Genomic DNA, 12,226 nt, shown 5'->3' with positions numbered 1-12,226 from the left:
GCAACTTAGTTATTCTACCTTAATAACCTTTGAAAAGTATAGTGTGTGCCATCCCATGGGCTCTCATTAGTGCTGACATCATCAGACATTGCATCAGAGGCAATGAGTGAAACCCACATTTATCCCTTCAAATGTCTTTTCAAATTTTAATTCACTAAAACGTATCTCAGGCCATTACACAGTGACACCATTCCCTAAGCTCTGTGTTTCAACACCTGGTGGCAATACACAAGGGAATTCAGGGCAGTGGTGGGCATTACCAAGGGCTGAGGGACTAATAAAAGTCATTACAGTAACCTTACATCACCCATGACCCTTTGAGTGTGTGTTTGACCACTTGTTTTGAAAAGTGTATCATGGTCTTGAAGATAAGCAAAAGATTACATCACATGTTTCATGATGGGTTGTTTTTCTTGTAATCCCTCTGAGTAACTCAGGTTGGTACACAGGGTTTTACAGGAGTCATTGTTGGATACTTGTATGAAGTTAAACCAGTGCCTTATTATAAGATTTATACATCTAAACAATTATTTGATGATCAATAATTTCTAGAGAATAATATTTCTTAATGCCTGTTAACCTGGTTGTATTATTACATGAAGAAATCTTGTACACTGCTATAGCTACAATACAAAAACACACCTTTATGGAGTTCAAAGTACCAACATAATCAATATAATGTAACATAATGCTGAAACCTCAGAGCTGGTTTGCCAGAATGAGAAGTTTTATTAGCAGTTGTTTGTCAGTATTTTCAGTCCATAAGTATCAGAAATCATGTCAGGACCTGCTAGACGTGCATTTGTTTCCTTATTTGCTTACTAAAGAATAATCTCTCTATACGTTTATTTTCCTTACTGTCAACAAATCCCATGAAAATGAATGAATTGATCCTGATAGCAAGTATTGTCTGTGTAACCAAGGTCTGATACAGAGTATTCCTCTGTTCCACAGAGCTCCACTACACATTTGGGTTTACAAGGTCTGTCCAGCAGCCTCCCCTGTCATCTGATCCAATTCACCACCAGGTGGTGATCAGTTAACAGCTCTGCTCCTGTCTTCACCGGAGTGTCCAAGAGACACCGCAACAGGACTGCTGACATGACTATAAAGTTGATCATCTATCTTTGGCCTAGGGTGCTCTGGCACCAGATACACTTATGAACCTCCTTGTGCATGGGCGTAGCAGACATGGGGTACGCGTGGGACATGTCCCCCGCACTTCCCATATCTGTGCCCTCCATCCCCCGCACTTTTCACAGCTGTATGGTTACCACCGTTCAATTTGTTTTTAACATGTGGTAACGTGTTTTTCCGAGCCGTCTTTATATGCACCATGAGTAGACAGCGCCAGGCGGCATACACATGCTGTCATGTTGTGATCAGAATCAATCAGACGAGATGTGTGCTACTGGGCAGTGCTGCTGTGTGTTAACTATGTTCAGCAAACCAGCCAGCAAGAAGCAAAAAAACTTGCATAGTTTCTTCCAAACAAACCGTGTAAGTTGAGTAATGCTGTTGCATGTAAATAATATTTGCTAAATGGTGACAAATTAATAGAGGCCAATATATCAAGTTAAGCTAGTTAACAAGAATGTTAGAATGTTATTGTTACCTCTGTTAAATCGCTTGCTGGCTAGTTTCACGCTAGGAATAAACCCACTCCTCCTTTCAACACTAGACACCCTCATCAAAGGCGGCCAGCTACAGGGTGATCAAGCCTGAGCTTGTGTCCCATGCCCAATCATGAGATTTGCCTGGTTGTTTAAATGACACACCCCAAGTGACTATGCCAGGGCAGGGGCGTCCTTTTCCCTGAGTCAAGCCTAGAGCTGTCTGCGTACCTTGTTCACCCTCCTCCTGAAGGGTTCTGGCCTGGTTTCTCAAGTGGGTGGGGGGGGGGGTGGGGTGGGGGGGTTAGTGAGTGGGTCATATTGGTGTTCTTTGAGCCCAGCAAGGGTGCTTCCGCTTGATCCATATCCACTGGCTGCTTCTTTCGGCTGCTTCAGAGACTGATCTAATTGTCTGCCACAGAGCCTGTCCATGGATACCAAGGTCTTTCAGCAGCCTGATGGTGGAAGAAGCCACAAAACCTCTGCATCCCACTTCGACCGGATAGACCTTCGCATTCCATCCTCGTTGTTGTGCGTCTGCTGCCACTTCTGTGTAGCACAGTTTCTTGCGCTCATAGGCCTCTTCAGCTGAATTATCCCACGGGACTGTGAGCTCTGCGATGTAAACAGACTTCAGTGAAGGGGACCAGAGTACCAAGTCTGGTCTAACGGTGGTGGATGCAATCTCAGGTGGAAAGATTAGTTGCTGGCCAATATCCACTAGCATCTTCCAATCACGGGCCATGGCTAGATGTCCAGCTTCTGGTTTGGTAGGAGGATGGTTGGGCTTTTTCTGTCCCTCTCGGATGAATGTTGGTGCCATGATGGAGTTGGTTGCTCTCAGGGGCAAGGAGTTGGTGGTATTCCTCTTGCTCTCAAGAGTTGCTGCCAGACTCTTGAGGACCTGGTTGTGCCTCCAGGTGTAGCGGCCTTATGTGAGGCTGGTCTTACAACAGGTCATGATATGTTTGAGAGTCACTGGAGTTGGGCTGAGGGCACAGGTGGGGTCCTCGCCATACCACAGGTGGAGGTTTACTGGAGATGGGAGCACATCATAGGTAGCTCTGATGATGAAGCTGATGTTGCTTGCCTCCATTTCCCAAAGCTCCCTCCCGCTAGGTTTCTGTTCTCCAGGCCTCCCCACCTCATCTATTGTCCCTGCTTCACAAGAGAGACAGCCTTCATGCTTCTTTCAGCCTCCTCCTGACGGCGCACCTCCTCGACAACCATTTTCCTCCTCTCTGATTTTGAGGCCTTACGCCAAGTTGGTCTACTTGCTGCAAGGCCAAAGCCTCCTCTTCCCAGCTGGACATGCCCCACAATGTCGTTGTGCCTCAGAGCTGACACAGCATGCTGCACCGCGTCGGATGGTGTCCATTTCCATCTGGTTAACAGGGGTGGTGCAGCATTGCTGATGGTCTGGTCTCTGGAGTCCTTCAAAGTCATCTGGAGTCTTACTTTAGAGCACTTATACTCTTCGTTGAGGCTCGTGATGGGTAGTTCAAGGACCCCTTTGCCATAGAGGCCGATGTTGGTAAGACATCGTGGGACATTGAGCCATTTCTTCATGTATGAAGTCATGGTTCGCTCCATCTTCTCCACAGTTGTTATTGTGACCTCATAGATGGTGAGTGGCCACATTACCTGAGAGAGAAGTCCAAACTGCAGGCACCAGAGCTTGAGCTTCCCTGGCAGTAGGGTCTTGTTGATGTTTTCCAGACCGTTGGTAATGTCCTGCCTTAGCTGCTGCACTTGGTCTTTGTCCCTGAGGCTTGCATTGTACCATCTACCCAGGCTTTTCACAGGTTGCTCAGACACCACTGGTATTGGGTTGTCACCAATGCAGAACTTCATGTTTTTAAGCTCTCCCTTGACTATTGAGATGCTTCGTGACTTGTTTGGCTTGATTTTCATCCGGGCCCACTTGATGTTCTCCTGCAGTTTTCCAAGTAGCCACCTGGTGCATGCTGCAGTAGTGGTCAGAATGGTCATGTCATCCATGTATGCTCGGATTGGTGGAAGGTGGATCCCGTTGTTAGTTCGCTCACCCCTCACCACCCATCTTGAGGCCCTGATGATGACTTCCATGGCAATTGTGATGGCCAGGGGTGAGATTGTGCAGCCTGCCATGATGCCCACTTCCAAGTGCTGCCATGATGTAGTGAAATCGGCTGTTGTGAAGCACAGTTGCAAGTCTTGGAAGTAGGCCTTTACCAGTGTAGTGATGGATGATGGTACGTGGAGGATTCCCAGAGAAGTTCATGGGGAACTGAGCCAAAGGCATTCACCAGGTCGAGGAAGATGACATGGAGGTCTCTTTTGTCCTTCTTTGCTGCTTGGATCTGGTGCCAGATCATACTAGTATGCTCCAAGCAACCAGAGAACCCAGGAATCCCAGCTTTCTATACAGATGTGTCGATGTACTTGTTCTTCTCCAGGTAGGTGGACAGTCTCTGCGCTATGACACTGAAGAAGATTTTCCCCTCGACGTTGAGAAGGCAGATTGGCCTTCTGCCACACTACCGTCATGAGCTTCCAAAGAAACTGTAGCACATCTGGTGCATTCGTGTAGAGCTTAGCAAAGATGATCATGCAGGGTCTTCACAGGTGAGGAGATATTATAACTGGCTGAGAGAAAATATCTTTAGCATAAAAGTGACTTTGAGGTCAATTTCCACAGCAATTTCACTACTACTATTCCTAATTCTATTTCAAAATTTTGCTTTCCACATATTTTTTTTTTTTGTATTTTTATTGCCACAATAGAAAGAGCAGGGTCAGGGAAGAGGGAGTGGACCAGAGGCCAGCGAGGGTGATCATGCAGGGTCTTCACAGGTGAAAAGAGATTATAACTGGCTGAGAAAAATATCTAGAGCATAAAAGTGACTTTGCGATCAATTTCCACAGCTATGTCACCACTACTATTCTTAATCCTATTATAAGTTTTGCTTTGCACATTTATTATCTATATTATTGCAATAGATAGTAGAGGGACACGGAGAAACCAGGCAGGTATCAGGACAGGGACCTGACAACAGCACCAATTATCAGCCCAAGGCTTCACAGGTAAGGAGAAATTATAACTGGCTAAGAAAATGTCTATAGGATAAGAGTGACTCTGATTAATTTTCACAGCTATTTCAGAACTACTCTTATTTATACTCTAAAATGTTTTTTGTCTATATTGCAATAGGTAGCACAGGGAGAAGGCTTAAAAATATTTGATTAATTTTGCACATCTGTGCTGTCATATTTGACTAAAATGTAAAATACATCTTGATGTTGATATGTTTAGTGTTGTGTCACTTTCTGTCTTCATGCCATTAAATTAAATTATGTGGCTTATTACCCTGTTACCTTGTCACTTCCATTCCATTTTGTAGGCTAATAACTTGCTAACAGGAATGGTGTTTTACTGAACTTTTTGTATTCAGTGTTGTGATTTGACACTTAGTTATCTGGCTACTTACCCTGTAGATGCTCGAGGGTAATTCTGTGTCACCTCAACCAGAGTTTGACAAGAACTAAAGTCGGTCCCCTGGTGCTATACTGTGGCTGTGTTATGTGGCTCTTTAGCTTCTAAGGAGAGGTGCAACTGAATGCGAGAGGATGATAAATCACTCAATAGACCTCTGAACAATTTGTCCCCCTCACTTCTGAAATGATGGCTACGCCCCTGTCCTTGTGTGAACATGGTGTTTGTTATGGCCAGTCTATGGCTTGCACAGAAGTCCAGTAACAAAACACCAATCGGGTTCAGATCAGACAGGCCATTCCTCCCAATCACCCCCTTCCAGATTTCTCCGTCACTGCCCATGTGAGCGTTTAAGTCCCCCAAAAGAACTAGTCCCTAGCATGCACCCCTTCCAGGACACTGCCCAAAGACTCCAAGAAGGCCAGGTACTCCATACTGCTGTTCAGTGCGTACGCACAAATAACAGTCAGAGACATGCTCTTGCAGCCACCACAACGCCGAGATTGTTTTATAACTATATAAATAACTATAACATTTAATGAAACCAAGATGTGATTTAAAGAACTAAGTGAACTAATTATTATTAAATTTAACAACTAAAAGCTGCCAGTAAGAAGCCATTGGAATTGACATGTCAACTTTTGACATCATATTAGGATTTTAATGCTGCTGATGCTTAAGATCTAAGAATAATGCTTAATAGTTTAAATCCAAGATTTTCAGCTTTGAAGTTCCTTTTGCTGTCAATATGTGTTTTACCAAACTCAAAATTGTAGTTGAGGCTGTTGAAGAGACTTAATTCAAATCTTAACCTGCAGAGTTCAGTGGGGAAACAAGCTGTCGATATGTGATATCAACTTTGGCCTGATATTTTCATTAAACCGATTTATGGAAATGTATATATGCTATGAGATTTTTTTATCTTCCAAGCAATCTTTGCATTTTTAGTATTTGCCATTGTAAAGTAAATATCAAAATTGGGTCAGTGTGTTTTGCACACAATAACATTTTCCATTCTAGATTCCCCATGGAGGGATGACTGTGATGATGATGATGTGTGGCAGGTTAAATAGGCTCTCAGCTCTTCCTGTGAAGCCACAGCAGGCACCTGCTGTGCCACAGACTACACGCAGAGAAGAGTGGTGAAAACTATAACCGAGACTTGAGCTATTCTTATTTATGTACTGTTTTACTAATTGTTGATTATGAATACATGTTTATTACTAACTCATAATTATCTTGCATTATTTATCAGTCTTCTCTTGTTTGGTTCAGAATTGTCTTTATCCATCAAACAATCTCTGCTTCTGTCTATGGGGTAAATGGAAAACAGTACTAACCCTCCTTATTTTAACCTCACTGTGTTTGTGAACATGGGCAACTACCGCTATCTTACGTTTGTCCTGTGTCTCCTGTTGTATGCTTCCATTATCTCAGCTAATCTTGTCATAATAGTGGTGATATCACAAGAGAAAACTTTACATGAGCCCATGTATATTTTTATTATGTGCCTTTCTATTAACTCTCTGTATGGCTCTGCTGGCTTCTTCTTCAGATTTCTGGCAGACCTTCTGTCTGATACTCATTTGATCCCACGACCAGCTTGTTTAATTCAGATCTATGTCATTTACACCTATGCATCCTTTGAGCTCACCCTTTTAGGCATTACAGCCTACGATCGGTATGTTGCTGTCTGTCAGCCTTTACATTACCACAGCAAAATGACCTCTAAGATGGTCTCTAAGTTGGTTGCCTTTGCATGCATCTACCCACTCCTTTCTGTTGCAGTTTGTGTTTACATGGCCTCCAGACTTCCACTGTGTGGCAATAAGATACCTAAGGTATACTGTGCCAACTGGCCTGTTGTAAAATTGTCATGTGTCTCTACTGTCATTAACAACCTTGTTGGCATGATTGTGTCCGTAACCACAGTCTTTCTCCCCCTGGCTTTTGTTCTGTACACGTATGCACGAATTTTTCTCATTTGTAGGAAACGCTCCTCAGAGTTCAAGAGCAAAGTCATACAAAGCTGTCTGCCCCACATTATTACATTTGTCAATTATTCCATTACTGTGTTTTGTGATGTTGCTCTCAGCAGAATTGATCTTGAAGAGATTAATCCATTTCTAGCAGTAATTTTATCACTTGAGTTTGTTGTGATTCCTCCCATTGTGAATCCTCTTGTGTATGGCCTGAAGCTACCAGAAATTAGAAAATGTATTTCAAGTATGTTATCATGCTCAAAATTTGACAAACAACCTATCTAAGGGTAGCCTGTGCTGTTTCTAATTGTCAGTGGTCTGACTTCTTTCATCATTACTTTCAAACTAGCTGCAGCAATGATGTGTGTCATAGTCAAGAGGGTGAATACTGAATACAGTTACTTCATTTTAAAATGTAATTTAAAGTAGAGACTGTGGAGATTTATTTTGAATACAAAATTAAAGTCTTTTTTCCATTGATCAATTTCAAAATGACATAATAACTTCCATTGCACTCAGTGTTGTAATCAAATAAAACATTATAAAAAAACTCCAAGGTGGTTAAATATTTTTGGGAAAAAGAGTTTGTGATGAAAAGTTATTGTTTGACCAAAGAGTCGCTGGGAAAAATGGCATTGTGAACCTTGCATAAAGGACCTTTTTAAATAAAAAGTGCTGTAATCACATAAAAATGACCTGAATTAAACCCAGTTATTGTGAAAAGAAACAGGATAAAAAGATATTTTAAATAACAGTGATCCTGCTTAGTATTATCTCCCAAGTTATTGGTTATATTACGTATTATGTCTGTATGTATTCATGTGATAATTTACTTCAAAAGCTATATAATTATATTTAAGATTGAACACTTTGGGTCTCTGTATTTTTCTCCCCTGCATGAGTAGACAGACACTTTGCATGCAGGTAATTTGAAGGTGTAGGGGAGCAAAGTGAGCAGTGTAAATGAAGCATAAATTACAGGGAAAAAAATAGCGTGTAAACCCAATTAAGATGTAATTCTGCTGTTTTTTTATTTGAATGTTTTCGACAGTCAGACAATTACAAGTTAAATGATTTTTCACCTGAAATCCACCTGGGTTGTATTAACACAATTTTTAAAACTTATTTTTTAATTCAGACAGAACATAATAAATTTTGAACAGACATGCAAAGGTAATTTCAAAAACAATTAAATCACTGTTTGGCATAGTGGAGCCACTGAAAAAGGGCTTTCTCTGTGCAACAGAGAAGTAATTTACGATCAATCCATTCATCCATTTTCAACCGCTTATCTGAAGCAGGGTCACAGGTAGGGATGGGCAGCACAAGCAAAAACACTATTCGAAAATCGTGGCAACTATTCAACAATTTTTCGAATAATCACACCGCTGTAGCAATCCTATACTGCCCTTGTGCGGTTAGGAGCTGAATTGTATGTCAAATAAAGGGGGGAAATAAGACGGCGAATAGTAATAGTCGCATTCAAAAATCGATTTTTCAAAAATAAAACTATAAATATAACTATAAATATAACTATTCAAAATTCGAAAATCGTGACCCATCCCTAGTCACAGGGGTAGCAGGCTGAGCAAAGTATTCCAAACATCCCTCTCCCCAGCAACGCTTTTCAGCTCCTCAGCTGTGGGATCGAGGTGTTCCCAGGCCAGACAAAATATGTAATCCCTCCAGTGTGTTTTGGGTCTGCCCCAAAGCTTCCTACCACTTGGCACAGAGCAGGCATCCTAATCAGGTGCCCAAATCACCTCAACTGACCCCTTTCAACATGAAGGAACAGCGGCTCTACTCCGAGCTCCCTCCGGATGTGCGAGCTCCCTACCCTATCTCTAAGGCTGAGCCCAGCTAGCCTTTTGAGGAAGCTCATTTGGCTGCTTGTATCCGTGATCTCATTATTTCGGTCATTACCCAGAGCTCATGACCATAGGAGGGTTGGGACATAGATGGACCAGTAAATGGAAAGCTTTGACTCGCAGCTTGGCTCTCACTTCACCTTCTGGCACAGCGCCCGCACCATTGCAGACACTGCACCAAACTGCCAATCCATCTCACTTTCCATTCTACCCTCACATGTGAACAAGACTCGAGATACTTGAACTCCCTCACTTGGGGCACTAACTCACTCCCAACCCAGAGGGGGCAACCCACTGTTTTCAAGCAAAGAATCATGGCCTCAGACTTGGAGGTGCTGACTCTCATCCCAATTGCTTCACACTTGGCTGTAAACCACCCAAGTGCATGCTGGAGGTCATGGTGTAATGGAGCCAATAGAACCACATCATCTGCAAAAAGGGGAGATGCAATTCTGAGGTCACCAACTGGACCCCTTCCTGCCCCTGGCTGTGCCTTGAGATCCTGTCAATGAATATCATGAACAGAATCGGGGGCAAGGGACAATCCTTGGTGGGTGTTGGCAGAGGCCAACACCCACCAAGAACGTGTTTGATTTTGTGCCAAGTAAGCGAACGCAGCTCTCACTTCGATTATACAGGGACCAGATGGCTTGGAGCAGCAACCCTGGTACCCTGTATTCCCACAGTAACCCCTACAAGACTCCCCTTGGAACACAGTCGTAAGCCTTCTCCAAGTCCACAAAGCACATGTAGACTGGATGGGCAAACTCCTACTACCCCTCCAGTAGCTCTGCAAGAGTAAAGAGCTGGCCCACTGTTCCACGAGGAGGACAGAAACTGCATTGCTCCTCCTGAATCCGAGGTGTGACAGCTGGTCAAAGCCTCCTTTCCAGCACCCTGAAATAAACTTTCCCAGGGAGGCTGAGCAGTGCGATATCCCAATAATTGGATCACACCCTCTGGTCCCCCGTTTTAAAAATGGGGACCACCATCCCGGTCTGCCACTCCACAGGCACTGTGCCCAACCTCTGCCATGAATAGGGAGAAGAGTTCCCCCGAGTCCTCAGGCTCTGCCTCCTCCATGGAGGATGTTATGGGGGTTTAGGAGTTCCTCAAGGTACTCCTTCCACCACTTGACAATACCCCCAGTCTGGGTCAGCAGTTTTACTCCCCCACTGTACACAGCCTGAGACAAGCCCTGCTTTCCCTTCCTGAGGCGTAACAGTTTGCCAGAACTTCCTTGAGGCCAACTAAAAGTCCCTCTCCATAGCCTCCCCGAACTCCTCCCACACCCAGTTTTTTGCTTCAGCTACCACTGCAGCTGCAGCCCTTCTGGCAAGTTAGCAGTTGTTTTCCAATTATTTAATAGACTGTTTCTTTAAAGGTAATAAAAGTGCAGTGTTTCCACTGCCATAAAGATTAGAGGGCAGCGCACTAACTTATATTGTCCAAGCACTCACTCAGCTCCATCAGTAATGATGCAACATCAATACAAGTAGTAAACAACACACCAGTGGGCTAACTGCAATCATAACGACAAATGAAAATGTGGAGGTGGTGGAAAAATTATAAAACTCAATGCAAAAGACAACAAACCAGTAACAGTGTCTATACTCAAGTTCATCTGATAGGGCTATGGGTTTTGGAACCCCAGACATAGAACACACTTTGGCTGGGGACGATGCTGTTCAGGTGAGATGAACCCATCTGGTGAGCCATGGAATCCACTTTGTCATGGATGGACCCAGGGACTAGGATGAGGCCTAAACCTGGACTAGGTAGATTTACATGGGGCTCTGTTATGGTTGCAGTCCAGGCAGTGGTGAAGGATGTATTCAGATTGTTTACTTAAGTAAAAATACTAACACAACAATGCAGAAGGGCGGCACGGTGGTGTGGTGGTTAGCACTGTCACCTCACAGCAAGAGGGTTCCCGGTTCAATCCCGGGTGTGGGAGCCCTTCTGTGCGGATGCATGCATGTTCTCCCCGTGTCAGCGTGGGTTCTCTCTGGGCACTCCGGGCTTTCTCCCACAGTCCAAAGACATGCAGATTGGGGATTAGGTTAATTGATAACTCTAAATTGTCCGTAGGTGTGAATGTGAGCGTGAATGGTTGTTTGTCTCTATGTGTCAGCCCTGCGATAGTCTGGCGACCTGTCCAGGGTGTACCCTGCCTCTCGCCCAATGTCAGCTGGGATAGGCTCCAGCCCCCCCGCGACCCTCAAGAGGATGAAGCGGTTAGAAGATGAATGAATGAATGAACAATGTAGAAATACTCCAGGTACAAAGTAATTTCCTGTCTATTGGTTAAATTGTTTTAGCCTTACTTGTATATATTGTTAGTTAATCAAATTTACAACAAAACATCATATTTTATAAGCTTATATTACATTTTCAAAGCAAAAAAGCGATCAAATAAATTAAGTGAATTAAATGTTCAAAGTTTCCCTCTAGAGTATGTTGAGTATGTTGTGTAAAATGCATCAAATAATACCTAAATATGTAACAATAACTAATAGGTCTCAAGAGGCTGCAAACAATCCATTGTAAACACAATAATTGAAACAAAAGATGGGGAGTGATTGTAGAGTTAAAGAACTACTGACATTTTGCTCATCTGACTTGTCTGGGCCTTATCTAAGAGTAGGAGACAGAAATGGTCACTGGTGGAAATTCAGCAAAGGATAGCAAAAAACAACTGGTTTTGCTGGTTTCAAACTGTTGTCTGCAGCTTGGCAGGCATGTAGCCTAGGTGATATGCCATCCACCATTCTCTCCACCTCTAAGTGACAAAAATCAGCTTGTATATTATGCCACTTAAGAAATGTTGATATAATATGCATCAAATGTGCAAATGTAACTCATTTGTGGTTTGCAGAAACTAATAAACATTTTCTTCTGCCAGCTGGGCTGAGTAGGGATGGGGCCATTGCCCCTCCACTTTACATCCCTGGCTCATATTCATTTTAAGTCATGGATCACTGTATCGTGACTGAGGTGATCCAATCGCAAAATGGTCTTTAATTATTTTCATAATTTTGCTTTATCCTTAATAATTTTGCTATTAGGACTGTTGGTTGGGCCAAAATGCACTTTTGGACATCAGAGTAATTTCACAAATGTTCAGAAACAAAACATTTTTCTTTCAAAAATAAACAATTTATGGAGAAAGTAATTAGCAGATTAATCCATAATAGAAATAGTCAGTAGTGGGGTGTCGGTGGCTTAGTGGATAGAGCAGGCACCCCATGTACAAGGCTGTTGTCGCAGCGGCCTGGGTTCGACTCT

The 12,226-nt window shown here is 43.2% G+C and overlaps 1 protein-coding gene across 1 annotated transcript; it reads left to right on the top strand.

Annotated features, from left to right (window-relative positions):
- Positions 1-6,325: 6,325 nt before the first annotated feature.
- LOC117251743 (olfactory receptor 6N1-like) lies at positions 6,326-7,579 on the top strand. Its single transcript, XM_033618269.1, has one exon. The coding sequence runs from the start codon at positions 6,411-6,413 to the stop codon at positions 7,353-7,355; it is 945 nt and encodes a 314-aa protein (XP_033474160.1). The 5' UTR covers positions 6,326-6,410; the 3' UTR covers positions 7,356-7,579.
- Positions 7,580-12,226: the final 4,647 nt, after the last annotated feature.

The sequence above is a fragment of the Epinephelus lanceolatus genome, chromosome 14 (genome assembly GCF_041903045.1).
Source record: "Epinephelus lanceolatus isolate andai-2023 chromosome 14, ASM4190304v1, whole genome shotgun sequence".
Lineage (NCBI taxonomy): Eukaryota > Metazoa > Chordata > Actinopteri > Perciformes > Serranidae > Epinephelus > Epinephelus lanceolatus.
The sequence above is the reverse complement of the archived record's forward strand: the minus strand, read 5'-3'. Positions and strand labels throughout refer to the sequence as shown.